This window comes from Zonotrichia leucophrys, chromosome 28 (assembly GCF_028769735.1).
Source record: "Zonotrichia leucophrys gambelii isolate GWCS_2022_RI chromosome 28, RI_Zleu_2.0, whole genome shotgun sequence".
In the NCBI taxonomy this organism is placed as follows: domain Eukaryota; kingdom Metazoa; phylum Chordata; class Aves; order Passeriformes; family Passerellidae; genus Zonotrichia; species Zonotrichia leucophrys.
Window position 1 is genome coordinate 2,785,450 of NC_088197.1, and position 20,220 is coordinate 2,805,669.

The window sequence follows — 20,220 nt, forward strand, 5'->3', positions numbered from 1 at the left end:
TTAAACCACCAGTGAATTATCAGTTCATCAATTATGTCCAAGAAGCCAAATCACAGTACAGCTAAATTTGCAACATTCTTTGTTATTAATATTTTTATTAATGAATATTTTTGGCAGTATAGAGTTAAGAAATCCCATCACTCAGGCTTCCTGCAAAACTTTCCTTAGTGATTACTCATGTAAGCAATGAATACAGTTTCAAACTAAAGGCTCTTATGATCTCATGTGTCTGGTATTTAGTCAAAGCACACAGCAAATTCTTAAAAGCTGATCTAATATTAACAGTTTTTAGGAAAGTTTTCATGTACCCATTTCCTCAGAAGAGCCTTTAACATCTCCAAGTTTTTTAAGAACATTCCAAGTCAGGAAAGATTCTGGGTGGGTTTTTGTGGGTTTTTTTTTTGGTAACATTTAATTTGAATGACTGTTACCACATTCTTCAAAATACTTTGAGGAGTATCAAAGAAAATTTCAGCTAAAGATAATTAATCCTTTATATAAGAAAACCCATTTGCTGTTTTCCCTTGTGAGTCCATGAGAAGACAAAACAAAAAAACTCCAACTAAATCACTAAAATGCACAACACTGAATAAAACATCAAAAATAGCAGAGCTGGGACAGCCTATTCTGGGAGGCAGGAAATCATGGAAGCCATCCTCTTACCTTGGAATGCAGAAACTGGAGCTGACATTTCAAATTTTAAACAGGGATAGAGATAAAAGTAAGCAGAAAATCCCCAAATTCTGCTTTTATTTGTTAAAAAAAAAAAGAACAAAAATAGAAACAAAAAACCAAATAAACAAAAAAATAAACAAAACCAAAACTCCAACTCCCATAGCTCCAAGCATGTACCTCAGGAACACTAAAATTTCATTTAGAATTTCGTTTCGTTCATAAGAATTGCTAAAATCTGCAAAAGCTGTTGGAGTTTGATGTAAATCCATGGCAGAACCACCCCAGCACACAGAGCCCAACTCCACACCCTGGCACAGCAAAGGATTCCTTCAGAGCTGAGCTGGACATTAAAATTCTTACAACAGGGACAGATATAAAAGTAAGCAGAAAATCCCCAAATTCTGCTTTTATTTGTCAAAAAAAAACCCAACAAAACCAAAACCCCAAGCCCCATAGACATGTTCCCAGCGTGTACTCCAGGAACAAAAAAATTTCATTTAGTTGTTTCCTAAGAATTGTCAAAATCCCATATGTTGGGGGTTTGATGTAAAGCACTCAGCTCCATGGCAGAACCACCCCAGCACACAGAGCCCAACCGGCACAGCAAAGGGTCCTTCAGAGCTGAGCCTGACACTTAAATCTCTCACAACAGGGACAGATATAAAAGTAAGCAGAAAATCACCAAATTCTGCTTTTATTTGTTAAAAAAAAGAACAAAAATAGAAACAAAAAACCAAACAAACAAACCCAAAAATAAACAAAACCAAAACTCCAACTCCCATAGACATGCTCCCAGCATGTACCTCAGGAACACAAAAATTTCATTTAGAATTTCATTTCGTTCGTAAGAATTGCCAAAATCTGAAGAAGCTGTTGGAGTTTGATGTAAAACCATGGCAGAACCACCCCTGAGCCCAACTCCACACCCTGGCAGTGCAAAAGCTCCTTCAGAGCTGAGCTGGACATTAAAACTCTTACAAAAGATATAAAAGTGAGCAGAAAATCACCAAATTCTGCTTTTATTTGTTAAAAAAAAAAGAACAAAAATAGAAATAAAAAAACAAATAAAAAAATAAACAAAACCAAAACTGCAACTCCCATAGACATGCTCCCAGCATGTACCTCAGGAACACAAAAATCTCATTTAGAATTTCGTTTCGTTCATAAGAATTGCCAAAATCTGAAGAAGCTGCTGGAGTTTGATGTAAAACCATGGCAGAACCACCCCTGAGCCCAACTCCACACCCTGGCACAGCAAAGGCTCCTTCAGAGCTGAGCTGGACATTAAAATTCTTACAAAAGGGACAGATATAAAAGTAAGCAGAAAATCACCAAATTCTGCTTTTATTTGTTAAAAAAAAAAGAACAAAAACAGAAACAAAAAACCAAAACAAACAAACCGAAAAATAAACAAAACCAAAACTCCAACTCCCATAGACATGCTCCCAGCATGTACCTCAGGAACACAAAAATTTCATTTAGAATTTCATTTCATTCATAAGAATTGCCAAAATCTGAAGAAGCTGTTGGAGTTTGATGTAAAACCATGGCAGAACCACCCCAGCACACAGACCCCAACTGGCACTGCAAAGGATTCCTTCAAAGCTGAGCTGGACACTTAAATCTCTCACAGCAGGGACAGATATAAAAGTAAGAAAATCCCAAATTCTGCTTTTATTTGTTAAATAAACCAAAAACCCCAACCCCCTCACACACGCTCCCAGCACGTACCTCAGGAACACAACAAAAATTTCAAATTTCATTTAGTTGTCTCACAAGAATTGCTAAAATCTGCAAAAGCTGTTGGGAGTTTGATGTAAACCATGGCAGAACCACTCCTGAACACAGAGCCAGTTTCCAATATGCCAAAGGACAGGGGAGACCCCAACTCCACACCCTGGCACAGCAAAGGATTCCTTCAGAGCTGAGCTTGGTTTGAAGTGTCCACTCCCCAACAGGAAATTCAGGGTGATTTTACAACTCCTCCTGCTGGGGGATGTCCTGGGAACTCCCATAAATCCCCTGGCAGGATGAATGAAGAATAAAAGGATTTTTCTCCAAGAGTTGTGTGCAGCAAGGGAAAGCAAACAACATCACATTTCTACCAGAGAAACCAGCAAGCAAATGGAAAAAGAAGTTCTTCCTTTGATTAGGATTGTTAAATAAAGCAAAGCCATGCAGATAATGGCCTCAAAACAATCACCTGCCCTGGAATGTGCAGGCTTTGGATGCCTCAGGTTTGAGCTTTTCTATTTTTCAGGTTCTGTGCTGCTTTAGTGGGTGGGTCTGGGTTTCATATCAGGGGATGGTGAGCTCTGTGCACAGAGCAGGGAGACAAAACAATTCCTGCTCCAGCTGGGCACCAAGGACAAATGATCCAAATCTCAGCCCAGGAGCACAAACAACAGAGAAAAACAAGCAGGATGGGACTGCATGGGTTAATTGGATAATTAACTGCAATATGCAAATGGAGCAGAACTTACAAAAGTGAGAGACCCTGTGATCTGTTGTGTATTTTGTGACCATTTTGGTTCACCTTGGGTGCAGCTCTGGTGCTGCCCAAGGTGCATCCATTGAGGCTTTTTAACAAATCCCTGCTTTGTTCTGTAGCTCTGTTCAGTCTCTGCTCTAGCTCAGCCCTCACTTTGATGGTAAATAGAAATAAAAAGCAGAGAAAGCAGAAAACCCAGCCCCAGCCCCTCTCCTCCCAAAGGCACCATGAGGGAAACTGAGCTGGCAGCAAATTGCTCTGCTCCTCTGGGCAGAACTCTAAAGCATAAAATTAAATTATAGAAGTTTTTAAATCTGGTGAGTTCTAGAAAATCTGATCTGCCCCCACCTGATTGTGCTGTCAATAATAATTCTTCTTTAAAAGATCAATTGATAAAAACTTCCTTTTCCTTCCTGTTGGAATTTCCATGTTATTTGGCTTTAATCCTTTCCAAAGACTGGTTCAGCAGCATTGAGAAAGCAGAACACATCCAGATGGGAATAAGCAATGATTTTCAAAATAATCATGAAGAATTATGACACCTCATAAGAATTCATCTGTGCAGAATTCTAAAGCATAAAACTTGCTGTGATTAAATTACAGAAGTTTTTAAATCTAGTGAGTTCTAGAAAATCTGATCTGCCCCCACCTGACTGTGCTGTCAATAATAATTCTTCTTTAAAAGATCAATTAATAAAAGCTTCCTGTTGGAATTTCCATGTTATTTGGCTTTAATTCTTTCCAAAGACTGGTTCAGCAGCATTGAGAAAGCAGAACACATCCAGATGGGAATAAGCAATGATTTTCAAAATAATACATGAAGAATTATGACACCTCAAATATTTTCATCTGTGCAGAATTCTAAAGCATAAAACTTGCTGTGATTAAATGACAGAAGTTTTTAAATCTGGTGAGTTCTAGAAAATCTGATCTGCCCCCACCTGATTCAATAATAATTCTTCTTTAAAAGATCCATTGATAAAAGCTTCCTGTTGGAATTTCCATGTTATTTGGCTTTAATCCTTTCCAAAGACTGGTTCAGCAGCATTGAGAAAGCAGAACACATCCAGATGGGAATAAGCAATGATTTTCAAAATAATACATGAAGAATTATGACACCCCAAATATTTTCATCTGTCCCAGCTCCTCCCAGCTCCCATTTCAGAGGGAAATGAACTTTTAGCACACTCAGAAAGTGACTGAAATTCTGTACCAAACAGGGGACACTGAGGGTAACTTAGCAAAGGGAAAACAAAGCTCCCATTCCCTCTGTTCTCTCACCACATGTTCCTATCCCTTAACTCAATTTTCTGCCCCTTCACTAAATTAACTGCCTTGAAGAATAAGTGAATTTTAAGTTTCCAAAATAAATTCAGAGTCTTAGATAGCATGCTGTGCATTTCATAGCTGAAACATGCAGTTCAGCCATTTTTCCCTGATGAAAGGAAAATATCAATTTATTGCAAACTTCTTCAGTGTGTATGGAAAGGTTTGTCTTGTTTGAGACTATAAAATAAACAAAGGTTTGATTCATTATTCCAAATTTGATCCAAATAGTTCCCATGTGTAAATTTCTTCTTAGGATTTCAGTCATAAGTTAATTGAATTTAGTCAATACAAGAAAGCAAAGCTTCAAGTGAGGGAACTGTATTTTAATTACTAAATTTAGAAAAGGAGTATCTAAAAACAGAGCTTATATTTATCTTCCTACCAGTTTTAAACTGGAGATGATCACCAATTTGATTACTCCAAATTTGACCCAAACAGTTGCCAAGTATAAATTTCTTCTTAGGATTTCAACCATAAGTTACTTGAATTTAGTCAGTACAGGAAGTCAAAGTTCAAGTGAGGGAACTGTATTTTAATTACTAAATTTAGAAAAGGTTGAAAATGTTTAGTATCTTCAAACAGAGCTTCTATTTATCTTCCTACCAGTTTTAAACTGGAGTTGATCTCAAATTTGATTACTCCAAATTTGACCCAAATAGATGCCAAGTATAAATTTCTTCTTAGGATTTCAGTCACAAGTTACTTGAATTTAGTCAATACAAGAAGACAAAGCTTCAGGTAGGGAACTGTATTTTAATTACTAAATTTAGAAAAGGAGTATCTAAAAACAGAGCTTATATTTATCTTCCCACCAGTTTTAAACTGGAGTTGATCTCAAATTTGATTACTCCAAATTTGACCCAAATAGTTCTCAAGTGTAAATTTCTTCTTAGGATTTCAACCATAAGTTACTTGAATTTAGTCAGTACAGGAAGTCAAAGCTTCAAGTGAGGGAGCTGTATTTTAATTACTAAATTTAGGAAAGGTTAAAAATGTTTAGTATCTTCAAACAGAGCTTCTCTTTATCTTTCTACCAGTTTTTAAAGAAACTGGAGATGATCTCCAATTTGATTGCTCCAAATTTGACCCAAATAGTTGTTAAGTGTAAATTTCTTCTTAGGATTTCAATCATAAATTACTTGAACCTAGTCAATATAAGAAGGCAAAGCTTCAAGGCAGGGAACTGTATTTTAATTACTAAAATTAGAAAAGGAGTATCTTAAAACAGAGCTTATATTTATCTTCCTACCAGCTTTAAAGAAACTGGAGATGATCACCAATTTGATTATTTCAAATTTGATCCAAATAGTTCTCAAGTGTAAATTTCTTCTTAGGATTTCAATCATAAATTACTTGAATTTAGTTAATACAAGAAAGCAAAGCTTCAAGTGAGGGAACTGTATTTTAATTACTAAATTTAGAAAGGGTTGAAAAGGAGTATTTTAGAGTTTATATTTATCTTCCCACCAGTTTGAAATTGAAGATGATCTCCCTTAGGCTGGAGATCCAATTAAAACAAAGCAGAAAACAACAAACCATGGTGTGAGAGCAATTCCTGCATGGGAGAGGCAACAGAAAGCAAAGCTCAGCTTTGGGCACCCCTGTCCAGGGCAGCCATCTCTCAGGCAACACCAAGCAATATTTTACATCAAATCTTTCCTGGTCCAGCTGTAACTCTGTTCTTCAGTCTAGAAATTGTAATCAAGGAACAAAAATATTAATAATAGTTTTTCATCTCAGATGTTTCACAAGCAATATTTTACATCAAATCTTTCCTGGTCCAGCTGTAACTCTGTTCTTCAGTCTAGAAATTGTAATCAAGAAACAAAAATATTAATAATAGTTTTTCATCTCAGATGTTTCACAAGCAATATTTGACATCAAATCTTTCCTGGTCCAGCTGTAACTTTGTTCTTCAGTCTAGAAATTGTAATCAAGGAACAAAAATATTAATAATAGTTTTTCATCTCAGATGTTTCACAAGGCAACACCAAGCAATATTTAACATCAAATCTTTCATGGTCCAGCTGTAACTCCCTTCTTCAGTCTAGAAATTGTAATCAAGGAACAAAAATATTAATAATAGTTTTTCATCTCAGATGTTTCACAAGCAATATTTTACATCAAATCTTTCCTGGTCCAGCTGTAACTCCCTTCTCCAGTCTAGAAATTGTAATCAAGGAACAAAAATATTAATAATAGTTTTTCATCTCAGATGTTTCACAAGGCAACACCAAGCAATATTTTACATCAAATCTTTCCTGGTCCAGCTGTAACTCCCTTCTTCAGTCTAGAAATTGTAATCAAGGAACAAAAATATTAATAATAGTTTTTCATCTCAGATGTTTCACAAGCAATATTTTACATCAAATCTTTCCTGGTCCAGCTGTAACTCCACTCTTCAGTCTAGAAAGTGTAATCAAGGAATAAAAATATTAATAAGAGTTTATCTGGAAACTGTTCTGGTTTGAACTCAGATTAATCAGCCAGCTCAGAAATAGGATTTAGTAAGAAATGTTTCTGTTCCTAAAGCATGAAAAGATGAAATGATAAATCCACCTCCATAACACCCTCATTGTGCTCACCCCCTGTGTCAGAACCCCTTTAACCCCTTGAACTTTCACACAGGGTCACCCTACAAACAGCCCCATTGCACTGAGGTAACAGAAAAATAAGAGATAACTCAAATGAGGAAGTTCTGACCCAGAATGCAACCCACTTCTACATCATGGAAGTTTTTAGTCAAAAACACATTTTCAACTTTGATGAAGATTCAGAATAAAACTTCCAAGTTAAACAGAGCATTCTCAAATAGTCTGGGCACACTAAAATTGTTTGTGCAAAAAATCCCCAGAAACATTCATTTAAGAAAAACTCCCTTGTAGCACTTTAGTTCCCTTCAGTAAAAACCCAAAATGAGTCACCAGGGATGGATTCAGAAGTGCCCAGCTCCAAGAGGAGCCTGAATTCAGTTTAACTTCCACAAAGCTTTCTGTGCATCCCTCCCATTGTTGTTTTTTTTAATTATGCTTAGTGACTGAAATTGGGAAACATGGAAGCTTCACTGTCAGCTGAATCAGCCCTGATGCATCAAAACAGGAGAACTGGGTTTTACTTCTTATATTCTCAGCCTGCCTTTTGGATGTACACTGAATTTACATGAATTTTCAACTCCAAATTTACATGAATTTTCAACTCCAAATTTACATGAATTTTCAACTCCAAAAAACTATTTTCTCATGAAAAATATTACTAAATATTCAGTGGAAGTCTGAAGAAACTGTGGTATTTCAGACAACCAGTGTTAGCACAGAGAAACACAAATGTCTCTTTATGAGCACGCCCAGCTTTACACAAAGTTAGAAATGTTAGTTCTGAGCCCAGGGATTGCTGCATTTGTCACTCAGCAGACACACAGGACCTTCAATCTCTGTCTGTGACACAGCTGGACCAGGTCTGTAGACAGGGATATGAAAGAATTAAATTTATCAAAGGCAGAGGGATCAGCTGATCTCTCAGCAGGGCTTTCCACTGTGACCCCTTCCTGTTTTCTCTTTAGAACTGCAAACTTGAACTCCAGCAACCAAAAAGCCTCAATTTTACTTCTTCTTTCAAGCAGCTGAAAGCAACACAAAAAAGAACTTGCATATATTCCTCATTCTTTACAGAAGAGCTTTAAAAAAAGCTTGAATTTTTTTTTTAATGAAGGAGTTACTACATTTGAAACTAAACCTAAAAATTCCAATGATGGTGCTGAAGCTCTTTGCTGTTGAAGATTTATTATGGGTGAACATTGCATCCATCCACACTTCTGGGGTTATTCCTTTCAGAGAGTAAAAGGGCCCAACAGATCAGTTTAATTTTATTCTGACATTACCTAACACAGGGCCAGCTGTGCTCCCTCCTTCTCACATGTTTAGTTTTGCTTTCTGTTGGAAATGCTGTAAGAACTAAAAGCCAAATCAGACTCCTACTTCTTCCCCAACTCAAAATGTTGCTCTCTTCCACAAACAGAAATGACTCCCTGCAAAAGTGAGTTCAGTAAATGCTCCCACACAAAGGCAGGGTAACACCAAGCAGCTGATGCTTCAGTGGAACAATGTGTATGAAAAATTTGCTTATGATTTGATTCAAATGCCATCAAAACTTTCAGTAACCTCTGCCCCAGAATATTGGTGCTCAGTGGTGCAAAGTTAAGTCAAATACAAATTACAAGCAACAGGAAGTGAAGTGAACAGAACAAGGAAAATCAAACAGAAGCAGTTGGGTAATGTTGCCAAGCACCACTGCAGCCCAGTGACATTTAAACCAAGCCTAAACCAGTGACATTTTAAGCCTAAACCAAGTAGGTGACTCAGAAGTAACTTTCAACAGCAGCTATTTGAAGTTTTTAAAAACCAATTAGCACAGAAGGCAACTTGAGCATGAATTTACCTCCAGAACTGGTCCAGCTCCCAGAATGGTTCTCTCCACACCACTGGCGTACCCTTTCTGGCTCAGTGCAGTGAGGCAGTGAATTAAGAAGTTTGTGCTTTGGGTTTTCCCAGACCCACTTTCACCTGATATAACGATGCACTGGTTAACGTGTTTTTTAAGCATTGTGTGATAGGCCACATCAGCAATGGCAAAAATGTGAGGCTCCAACTTCCCAAGCTGATGGTTCTCATACATCTTGACATACTTGGGGTTATAAATGGGCAGGAACTTGAAGGGGTTAATTGCAATCAGGATGCTCCCTGCATAAGTGTAGATTCTGTGCTTCAGGAAGCGGCACTTGAGATTCTCCAGGAGCGTTGTCTCGGTCAGGTTGGGCAGATTGCAGAGATCATCAAAGTCCTCCTGGTGCCAGGGCAGAAATCCCCTCTCCACCAAACGCCTGGCATCCGTCTCCTTGGAGAGCAGCTGCATCTGCACGTACTTGATGGAGCCATCAGTGTTCCTCTCCTGCAGCAGGAAGTAGTAGCCATCCTTCTGAGGGTGCTCGTCCTGAGCGCGCCGCGGCCACAGCAGCACCCTGTGCACGGGGGAATCGTTGATGTCCAGCACCCATTCTTCTCCACCTGACTCCTTCACCTCCACCAGGACATAATGCTTGGAGACATCCAAGTTTAAGATGTTGATCACATCCTTGATGACATCTGATGATGTGCTGTCCTTGGTTGCTGTCACTTTGCAGCAGGGAGCGCTTTCTGTTGAGAGTTGGGGGTAAATATGAAGATTATAGGCTGCCTTTGCCTGGCAAACTGCACTGTCAGCATCCTTTAAACTCATTCTGTCCCCAGATGGGCTTCAGTCTTCCACCCCTGCTTAATATGCAGTGCCCATTGTCTGAAAAAAAAGGAAAAATGAAAAATCAGGTGTTAAAAACAGGTACAACAAGTATTAGGGCAAGGTGCTATTTTCTGCAGGATGAGAATACATTAGTTACAGAGTATATTGTATATTTGTTCTTTATAATTTACTAACAATGATTTTATTTCTAACAGCCTGTTTGGGATATCCTATGGAGTGCAGAGCTGCCACAGCATCCAGCTTCCTTTCACTTTTCCTTCTATTCCCAGGCCACCCCTTTCTTCCTGTCATGGCACACAAGAATTCACACAAACAATGCAAAACAAACCAGGAGCAACGTCCAAACTAAAACTTCCTTATTTCCCCAGGTTAGGTTTAGCCCAGATGCTTTCCTTGACCTGGTCCATGTAAACATTTATCCACCCTCCCACAGAAACTCTTCCTTAAAGCTGCACCAGCAGTTGGAGACACAAACAGGGTTTGGTCACTCATTAATTCAATAGTTTAGAGCAGCCATGAGCTGTGGCAGAGGATCAGTGCACACACAAGGAGGAAAATGGTTCTGACACTTTTTTCCCCCTATTTTCCCAAACTGAGCCCTTTCCATGAGAAGCACAGACAGGTAGAGCACCCACCCCCTGAGCAGCCTGGAGCAGGCACTGCTGGCAGCCCCTGTGACACCACAGGGATCCCCCAGCACAGGTCACTCACACAGCCAAGAGATTGCTCATCCCACTTGACAGAACCACATCCTTGCTACAGAGGGGCTGAACACGACTTTTATCTTCCATTTTAGGCAACAAAGCAAAGTCAAGTCTTATTGCAGCTACTTTTTAGCAGTAAACAAGATCCTAAATAACCCACTTCATTCACAAGCTCTGTACCCATCACAGCAACTCCTTCCTCACTGGGTTCAGGGTCTCATTCACACATCTCCAAAAATCATTCATCATGGTGCCTTTTTCCTCCCCTCAGCCTTGGTGCAGCCAGACAGCAACCCAGCCTCTCAATCACCAACCTCAAAGCCACCTCTTCCTCAGTGCCAAGTTAAAAGTCTCCAGCCTCTGTCACCTCTGTGCCTTCCCCAGTGATTTTTCCCCTCATGAGCAGTTTGGTGTCACCAGGGCTAAGTTTTGCCCATGCTGCTTTAGCTCCACAGTTTTTTTGCTTATCAAGGGGTACTGAAGGAGAAGGATAATGAAAAACCCCTTTGTTTCAGCAGGCTGTAAAACTGCATTCTGAGAATAGCAGTTCAATTTTTGTTTCAAGAACAAAGTGTTCTAATTATACACTGACATGCCAAATACATTGAAAAAAAAAAAAGAGGGAAGAGGCAGAGAAATGCCAAAGAAGTTACTTTTTGCCACTAAACAACTGCACAGGAACTTGCACAAGGCCACAGAGAGCAATCATTTCAAATTAAAATCAGTAGAGTTGGAGGCTTTTAGCTGCCACTTCCAGTGCAATAATGAATCATTTCACAAAACATATGACATAGCTGTGGCTCATGAGGAGGGAGCTGTGCTTCCAGGGACTCTGCACAGACACAGCAGACACTGCCACACAGGCTGCATCATTTGTAGTGGCTACTCATCAAAAGGAAAGCTGAATAAGGCACAGATGGCAAGACAAACCACAACACATCTCTGATCAAACTGTATGATCCACCCAAAAATGTTTTTCCTCGTTAAATGTCACTGTGTGTTCATTAAGGAGGGCTGTTCCAAGAGCCAGGCCATCCCAAGGCTGCAGCAGGGAGCTCCAAGTGCCCTCTCATTTCCTGCAATTACCACTGACCACTCAAGGAGTCTGAAGCACCTCTGAAGTAATTAAACAAGTGTTAAGCATTTTTAATATAGAACAGCTCAGACCTTGCCACAGAGCAGAATGTGCAGATTTTCTGTCTGTGCCCATGGGGAAGATCCACCTGAGCACAGACAGAAAAACAGAACAGTGACCATTTTCCTCTGCAGCCCCTCAGCCATTTAAAGGACACAGCCTTTTGCAGACTTCCTTTTTTCACTCCCCAGCAATGAGTTTCAGACACTCAGTCTGCTGAGTTAGAGGAAGTCCCCTCAGAAGCATTTTGGCCAAAAAAAGCTCCCTAAAAAACCTTGCAGCAGCTTTTTGCCAACACAGAGGAGCTGAACCTCAGTGCTGACCTGTGACTTTACTGACACACATTTCCTAACCTCGCCTCATGTCAGCCACCAAAATTTGGGGCATTGCTCAAGATCCCAGCTCCACTTCTCCACAAGTGACAAACCCAAACCAGTAGGGTCTGCTCAAGTGGGTACAACTGGAAAATTCAATTTTTCCATCTGAGAATGTCCAGATATTGCACAGGTTTGAGGAAAACCTGCTGGTCCCCCACTACTTGTGATTTTCTTACAAAGGATATCAAATTTATTTGATGACAACACTGCTCTGACAGAGACAGAGCTCTGGCTTCTCACTGAACAAATTTTCAAGCTGCAAATTAGAACATAAAAGCAAAGGAGCATTCACTGGACAGATTATTAATTGGTTACCTAATGAGTCCCAGTATTCAACTAAGGACAGGTGTCTTCAAGCAGTTGGAGGGTGAGTTCCTAGCAAAGCTGGGCTCTTGGCATCAAAGTAAACATTTTCATGATGGTTCTAAAAAAAAAAAGAAAAGAGTTACTGATAAAGAACATCACAAATGGAGAAGGCAGCAAATGAACAAGAAGTTAAATCAATTATATAGTTCAGGAATATAGGAGTAAGAAAACAACTGCTGCTGAGTTTACAGATAAATAAAACTTCAAGTTTATCCAAGAACCAATCTATATCAGAGGATGGAAGAGGAATTATCCTGAAATAGGTTTGAAAGCACAGCAAGGAATTATTTGAACATGGTTTTCTACCACAGCACCCCAAGCATGACAGTGAATGCAATCTCCAGCTAAACATTAATTAATATTTCATTAGGCAGCCATGTCACCCTTGGACTCAGAAGATATGACCGACACAGCATCTGGAATAAATACAAATTTCAATGAAGGAGCTAAGGGCAGCAACAACAAGAAAAGAACTCCCTTTGCAGGCAGGCACTCTGCAAGCTGTGTCTGCCAGGAGCACACAGAGCACTCTGTTATCGGGCACTCCTTGCACAGGAGCTGCACCCGGGCACAATCACCAGGCTGGAGGACAAAGGCACAGCACAGGGCACAGGCTGCAATCCCAGCTACACCAACCCAGGCACACAGGAGACAAAAACACCAGCAGGAGGGTAAACTGCAAAAATTTAACTCACACCAAAGCCATTTTAGAAAATCAGCCAGCCCCCAGTAACCAGTTAATTAGAGAGTTAATTAGGTACCAGCCTCGTTTATGTCAAGAGCAGTCTGAAGAGATTGTAATGATTCCTTCTCATTTTATGATCAATTATTTAGACAGTTTTTAGCAATTGAAATATTTATTCTGTGGGATCTGGTTCATCATGGAAGCACAAGGCTGAATTCAGGTGCAGAAATATTGGCAGTAAAAGGAGAAATACAAGAAAGAAAGTAATCCTGAAACCCAACACATCACAGGCAAACCCTGCAGCCCCACCACCACTGCCTGGAGGTGGAAATTCTGCATTTACCTCAAGTTCTTTCAATACCTTTTCTTATAAAAAAATCCCTTTTCAATACACAGAAGAGGCAAAAAATCCGTAAATTTGGTTTTGCTCAGAAAATTTTAGTAACAACACCAAAAAAATCCATTTCTAGATGGAAATTTTGGTGGTATTTTGTGAGGGTTTTCCAGACTCCATTAAGCCAATTAATAATTTTTTAATAGGCATTAAAGCCAACAGTGGTAACAGAGTGGAACTCCAGCCCAGAGCTTTGCCCCAATCAGTGCAGGGGCTCTCTTTAGTTTAAATAAGGCCAGAATTTGAAGGCACATATTTAGTCAATGAATCATGGCAAAGCTAAAAAGAGAAAGCTACCATTACAGCAAAATTGTTGAGGATGAACTGTGTAATATTCCAGTTCATCACATTTTCATGTGCATTTCCACTGCTGCATCCTCAGAGGGAAAAATTCCAGCTTCTCCCACTGCTCACCAATAAATTCTCACCACAAAAGTGCAAATCTACCACAGGTATTTGGTTTTTGATATTCAACACCAGAACTGCCAGTGACCATCCCCAAAAGTGACCAATATGTTTGGCTGAATTGAAAACATTTAGCTAATTCAAAATATTTAGCGAATTCAAAATATTCAGCATTTAGCAAATTCAAAATATTCAGCACTTAGCAAATTCAAAATATTCAGCACTTAGCAAATTCAAAATATTCAGCATTTAGCAAATTCAAAATATTCAGCACTTAGCAAATTCAAAATATTCAGCATTTAGCAAATTCAAAATATTCAGCATTTAGCAAAATTCAAAATATTCAGCATTTAGCAAAATTCAAAATATTCAGCGTTTAGCAAAATTCAAAATATTCAGCATTTAGCAAATTCAAAATATTCAGCGTTTAGCAAATTCAAAATATTCAGCGTTTAGCAAAATTCAAAATATTCAGCATTTAGCAAATTCAAAATATTCAGCATTTAGCAAATTCAAAATATTCAGCACTTAGCAAATTCAAAATATTCAGCACTTAGCAAATTCAAAATATTCAGCACTTAGCAAAATTCAAAATATTCAGCGTTTAGCAAATTCAAAATATTCACATTTAGCAAATTCAAAATATTCAGCGTTCAGCAAATTCAAAATATTCACGTTTAGCAAAATTCAAAATATTCACATTTAGCAAATTCAAAATATTCACGTTTAGCAAACTCACAATATTCAGCATTTAGCAAATTCAAAATATTCAGCATTTAGCAAAATTCAAAATATTCAGCATTTAGCAAATCCAAAATATTCAGCAAATTCAAAATATTCAGCATTTAGCAAATTCAAAATATTCAGCATTTAGCAAATTCAAAATATTCACATTTAGCAAATTCAAAATATTCAGCATTTAGCAAATCCAAAATATTCAGCACTTAGAAAATTCAAAATATTCCAAATATTACTAACCTTGATTTCCAAAGCAAAGGATTTCCAGCAAATCAGGCTACAGAGACACTTTAAAATTTCCACAATTAACAGGTAAGGTAAAGATCCTTGTCTTACCTCATGTCTGTTAATTGAGCATCATTGATTTTAATTTTTTTTAGTATTCCTGGCATTTGTAGGTTATGTGAAAAATCACTTCAGGTTCTGATCACACTTCAGTGTTTTCCTTGGTTATGAAAAACTCAGCTGGGCTAAACAACTTGAAATCTTTGCTTTTCTTTAAAAGCTGTGGGATTTTCTGCTCCAAAAGGAGGAGTTTTGGATGGACCACACAACAATTTCACCACATTTGTTACCACTCGTTGCAATCCAGCCTGCAGGGAAGTTACTGCAAGCTGGGCTGCAATGCAGTGTAAAACAGGAAAAAGTCAAAGAAATCCTTTTGGGTCCAGTTCCTTCTGTGGGCCCTGATCCCATCCCCACCTCGAGCAGCCACTTCCTCTGAGTGACTCAAATTCACATGAAAACACAAACACAACCTCACCTCAAAACATTCTTAGCAGTGATGTCACCTATCAGAGTGTGATGTCACAGTTACACATCAGAGCCTGAGTCAGAAAATGTGGCCCAGCTGAGGAATCAAGGCAAAGCAGCTGAAAATAAATTATTTCGACTGAATGCAAGCCAAAAGAATTTTAGGGGTCAATCCCTACTAATTGTAAAAATATAACTTCTCTAATTTTATAACCAATTATAAAATTGGTTATATTAAATTATATAAATTTAATATAAAATTATTATATTTTATATTAAATTTATATAAAAATATAATTATATAAAAATATATTTACAATATAAATTAATATAAATAAAACAAAATACAATTATATAAAAATATAACTTTCTCTAATTTTAACCAATTCACAATAAAAAAAAAACTTCTTAATAAATTAGGTTTAAAATATACAAATACTAATGATACAATGTTAATTAATTAATAACTCACCTTACCATAAAACTAAAAATCAAACAATAAACCTACCTCAACCTATTTTAACAAACATTAAAAATACTACAAAAAAAGCCCTTATTTTCACTTTTAAATTCTTATCCACTAATCAAACAAAATAAAACTAAATCCTATCATTCTTTTTTAAAGAAATTAACTCAATCAATCAAAAAACAATATCCAAATAAAGAAACCCACTCTTATATTATTCAAAACCTTACTTATGTAAATACTAATAATAAATGTAAAAAAATTATTCTAACTTTACCTAATCAACCTCCAACAATTACCCAAATATTAACAACTTACAAATTCACAAAATCCTACAAATTCCCAAGTCATTACTTTAAAAAAAATTAAAAAACAATTTAACACCACAAATAAATAAAATTCTATCACCTTTTGTAGTTTTTTTTAATTTTTTTCTTAACAGAGCTACAGCTGGCAACAAAGGAAATAAAAGTTGCACTGCTCTAATGTTGCATTTACACCGATGAGAAATTTTTTGAAGAAACTTTAGGCTGAACAGAATGTACACATGTCCAAAATAGCTTGAAAAACACTTTTATTGTTTAGTATCAATGGTCTTTCTAGAAAGGGCAGATTTCTCTGGAATCTGCATTGAGTTTCATTTGGTAATCAGAGACACACAACACAATAAAGCCTTGATAAAAGCAACTCCACAAGCCAGGCTTAAGTCACTTGATACACCAAGAAAACACAATATTCTACAGACAAAACCTCTGAATTTTCATTTGGGGAAATAAAGACATTCCTATTAGAAAAATAAACCCTTATCAGCATCTCAGGCTTGATATTAGCATAAACAGGCCTTGTTTCTTACAAATGTGATAAACACCTTCAAATTCCCAAAAAACACTGAGCCAAAACATTCTGTTGAATCAGAATTTTTCCTTGACTGTTCAGACAGCCAATGCTGCTGCATTTTTGAGGAATTCTTCCTTTTTAAAAGCCTGGGATATGCAAATGCTGCCCTGTGACCCTGGAGCTGAGGAAAAGCCATATTTAGCCTGTGTGCATGTGAGTCAAACCCGTTATTCATGCACAGGATTATTCAAGGGCTCTGATGTTTGAATCACTGTGGGTCAGAAAAGTTTCTCTTCCTAGGTGAGCCTCCCTTAAATCTTTCATCAGCAGCATTTATTCTTTCTAAATTATTCAGCTGCTTGGGCGTTTTGGGTTCCACAGAAGAGCTCAGAGCTGGGAATCCTCCCCCAGGGAATGGACAGTTTGTGCAGGCAGCTGTCACTGCAGGAGCTGCAACATTCAACTCGTGAAAAAGCTTTTTGTTGAGCCAAATGTTCAAGCACAGTAACAAAAAAACAACAAAAAAAAAAAAAAAGTTCCAAGTTAAAACACTTTGCGTTACTGCAGTGACTCCCGAGTTTTATGGGAATAATTTTTATGTGAATAATTAAGGCTTAAAGATTGAGGAAGTGGCCTCAGATGCATCATCCTGAAAAGCACAATGTTATTGCACTTCAGATGTAGGGCAGGCAGAAAAACCCACAGCAGTGCAAAGACAAAAAAAACCCCAAGCTGAACTATTTTCTAAAAAAAGCCACAAATCTTGGAGCTAATTGAAATATGCATTAAATGCTCCCCAAGCTGCTTCTCCTACATTAAATGGGTTTGTTCCTGACAAGATCCTGAGTTAAAACCACCCAGGGCTCACTAAAACTGGCTGGGTGTGACAGCAACATCCTAAAGCGGAATGCGAGCTTTACTTTAGGGCAAGTTCTTCAGCCTGGATCGCAGCTAACAGGCCTGGAAATCAAAGAGCTCCTAATTACCCATGACAAACTTATTTGCAAACAGCTTGGCAGACGCACCGATACCGATCCACCTCTAGGAGCACCGTGGGAGGATGTGATGACATCTTTGAAAGGGTAATTGCATCTGCCAGGAGCTTGAGATCATCTCCAGCCCTCTGCTCCACTGCCACCCTTTTCCAGAAGGTGAAATCAAAGAATGCTCAGCTCGTTTGCATCCAAAGCGCTTCTCGCTTTTCACAAACGCGAATTGCAAATAAAGCTGGGCGAAAAAATTACCAAAATGCTTACAGAGTAACAGAAAACAAAGCTAAAAGGAGAGTGGGAATTCATCTTCCAGCAGGATCACACATACCTGTATCAGACCGATGGCCTGAATTGTCATGAGTCAGGACCAGCAGTCTGATACTTTTAGTCTAGAAACATGTAACAAAGGATGTTCCGAGCTTGCAAAAGTTTTTACTTCCCAGAGATTGCAAAACCGAGCTTGCCAAAAAGACAGAGCACTATCGACATGCACACAGCAAGAGGCACGATTCAAGTGGGCAATGACATTCATCAGGATAAAGCACGATCTCAGCACAGCAGCAGCACCAGCTGTCAAGAGCTGCTCGAAAATAACACAAAGAAACCAAAGAACCCTGAGAGCTTTAACGAATTTTTTGTAAGATCGTGAGATATGTGTCTGAAAGATCACAGGCTCTTCATACCGAGAGTCAGAGACTGAAAAAATCACAAGCAAGGGACGGAAGAAAACCAGGAGCTGGAAGCAACACCGTGCCCTGCTCAGCGGGCAGGCTCTGCCCGAGAAACGGGAGGCACAGCCGGGGTCAGACACTTCCCTTCCCCAGGGCACGGCTGACACAAAGTTTATCAGCATCTGCCCGTGTCCGGTACAGCCCCGGAGCCGGGCACAGCCCCCGGAGCCCAGCACAGCCCTGGAGCTGGGCACAGCCCACGGAGCCCAGCACAGCCCTGGAGCTGGGCACAGCCCCCGGAGCCCAGCACAGCCCTGGAGCCGGGCACAGCCCCCGGAGCCGGGCACAGCCCCCTGAACCGGGCACAGCCCCACGGAGCCCAGCACAGCCCTGGAGCTGGGCACAGCCCCCGGAGCCCGGCACAGCACACCCAAGCCGGGCACAGCCCCCTGAACCGGGTACAGACCCCGGAGCCCGACACAGCCTCACGGAGCCCGGGCACAGCCCCTCAGCCGGGCACAGCCCCCGGAGCCAGCACAGCCCTGGAGCCGGGCACAGCCCCCGGAGCCCAGCACAGCACACCCAAGCCGGGCACAGCCCCCGGAGCCCGGGCACAGCCCCACGGAGCCCGGGCACAGCACATCCAAGCCGGGCACAGCCCCCGGAGCACCGGCACAGCCCCTCAGCCGGCACAGCACACCCAAACCAGGCACAGCCCCCAGAGCCCGGCACAGCCCCCATGAACCGGGTATAGACCACCGGAGCCCGGCACAGCACCCGGAGCCCGGCACAGCACCCGGAGCCCGGGCGCAGCACCCAGAGCCCGGGCGCAGCACCCAGAGCCCGGGCGCAGCACCCAGAGCCCGGGCGCAGCCTCCCGAACCGGGCACAGACCCCGGCCCCAAGCACACCCGAGCTCCTCAGGGAGTCCCGGGGAACCGTTCCGGCCCCGAGCTCCTCAGGGCGGCTGCCCCAGGTTGGAAGTGCCCCCTGGGCTGGAAGTGACCCCCAGACAGCCCCTCCGAGCCGACCCTCCCGCGCTCCCCCACATCGGCACCGACCCTCAGAGATCCCCTCAGAGCCGACCCCCACACGCCCCCTCAGAGCTGCCCCGGCCGCCCAGAGCGCTCGGTGCGAGATCGGTCGCTGCAAGGCACGGCTACCACAGCGCTGGGTAGCCCGTAGCGAAGGAGCGGGAGGTTTGCGGAGCAGGGAAAGAGGAGCGCGGGGCCCGTTACCTGCGCCGGTGTCGAAGCGCGGCCGCCCGGCCCGGCCCCGCCGCCGCCACAGGCCCCGCGCGCGCCACTTCCGGGTGGGGGGGGGGCCGGGGCGCGCCCATTCAGCGCCGCTCTCGCCCCGCGCATGCGCAACCCCCGGCTGGGCCGTGGTGGGGGCGCGGAGCAGCAGCACGGCCTGAAGGCAGTGGGAGGGGAGATGATGCGGGGCACCCAGGTTCGAGTCCTGAGCTCGCTTCTCGCTGCCGCCTGGTTTGGGCGGTGGCAGCTGCAGCCAGGTGCTGTCTGTCTATCTGTGTCTGTTTGAGGCAGTGGGGGTGGATTTCTGTCAAAACTGAAGAACCCTAGAGTGCTGCTGGGCGGAGAGCGTCCCCGCCTGCCGCTGCGGTTGTTGTGGGCTGGCTGGTGCTCGGTGTGTCAGAGCACTGGGGCACAGTGGTTCACAGGATCACAGAATTGTTTAGGTTGGAAAGGACCTTCGGAGATCACCCAGTCCTGTCTCCACCTGAAGCAGATGATACAGGAACGCCTCTCTCCGGAAAGGGAAACTCTACATCCTCCCTGAGCAGCTGTTCCAGTCCTCGGCCTTCCTCATGTTGAGGGGTTTGTCTTGTGTTTTAGCTTGTGCCCATTGCTCCTCCTCCTGTCACTGGGTATCACTGAGCAGTGGCACCA

The 20,220-nt window shown here is 41.1% G+C and overlaps 1 protein-coding gene across 12 annotated transcripts in view; it reads right to left on the bottom strand.

Moving 5' to 3' along the window:
- MYO9B (myosin IXB) overlaps window positions 1-19,628 on the bottom strand; it is a 56,125-nt gene extending 36,497 nt beyond the window's left edge. For all 12 annotated transcript variants that reach the window (XR_010442916.1, XM_064733969.1, XM_064733968.1 and 9 more), the window contains exons 1-3: window positions 19,549-19,628; window positions 12,319-12,427; window positions 8,930-9,823 (exon numbers count right to left, since the gene is read on the bottom strand). Coding sequence is in view for 11 of the 12 variants with exons in the window: in XM_064733969.1 (XP_064590039.1) it covers window positions 8,930-9,766 (837 nt within the window). In the remaining variant the exon portion in view is untranslated. The remainder of the gene's footprint in view (window positions 1-8,929; window positions 9,824-12,318; window positions 12,428-19,548) is intronic.
- Between the last annotated feature and the right edge of the window lie 592 nt (window positions 19,629-20,220).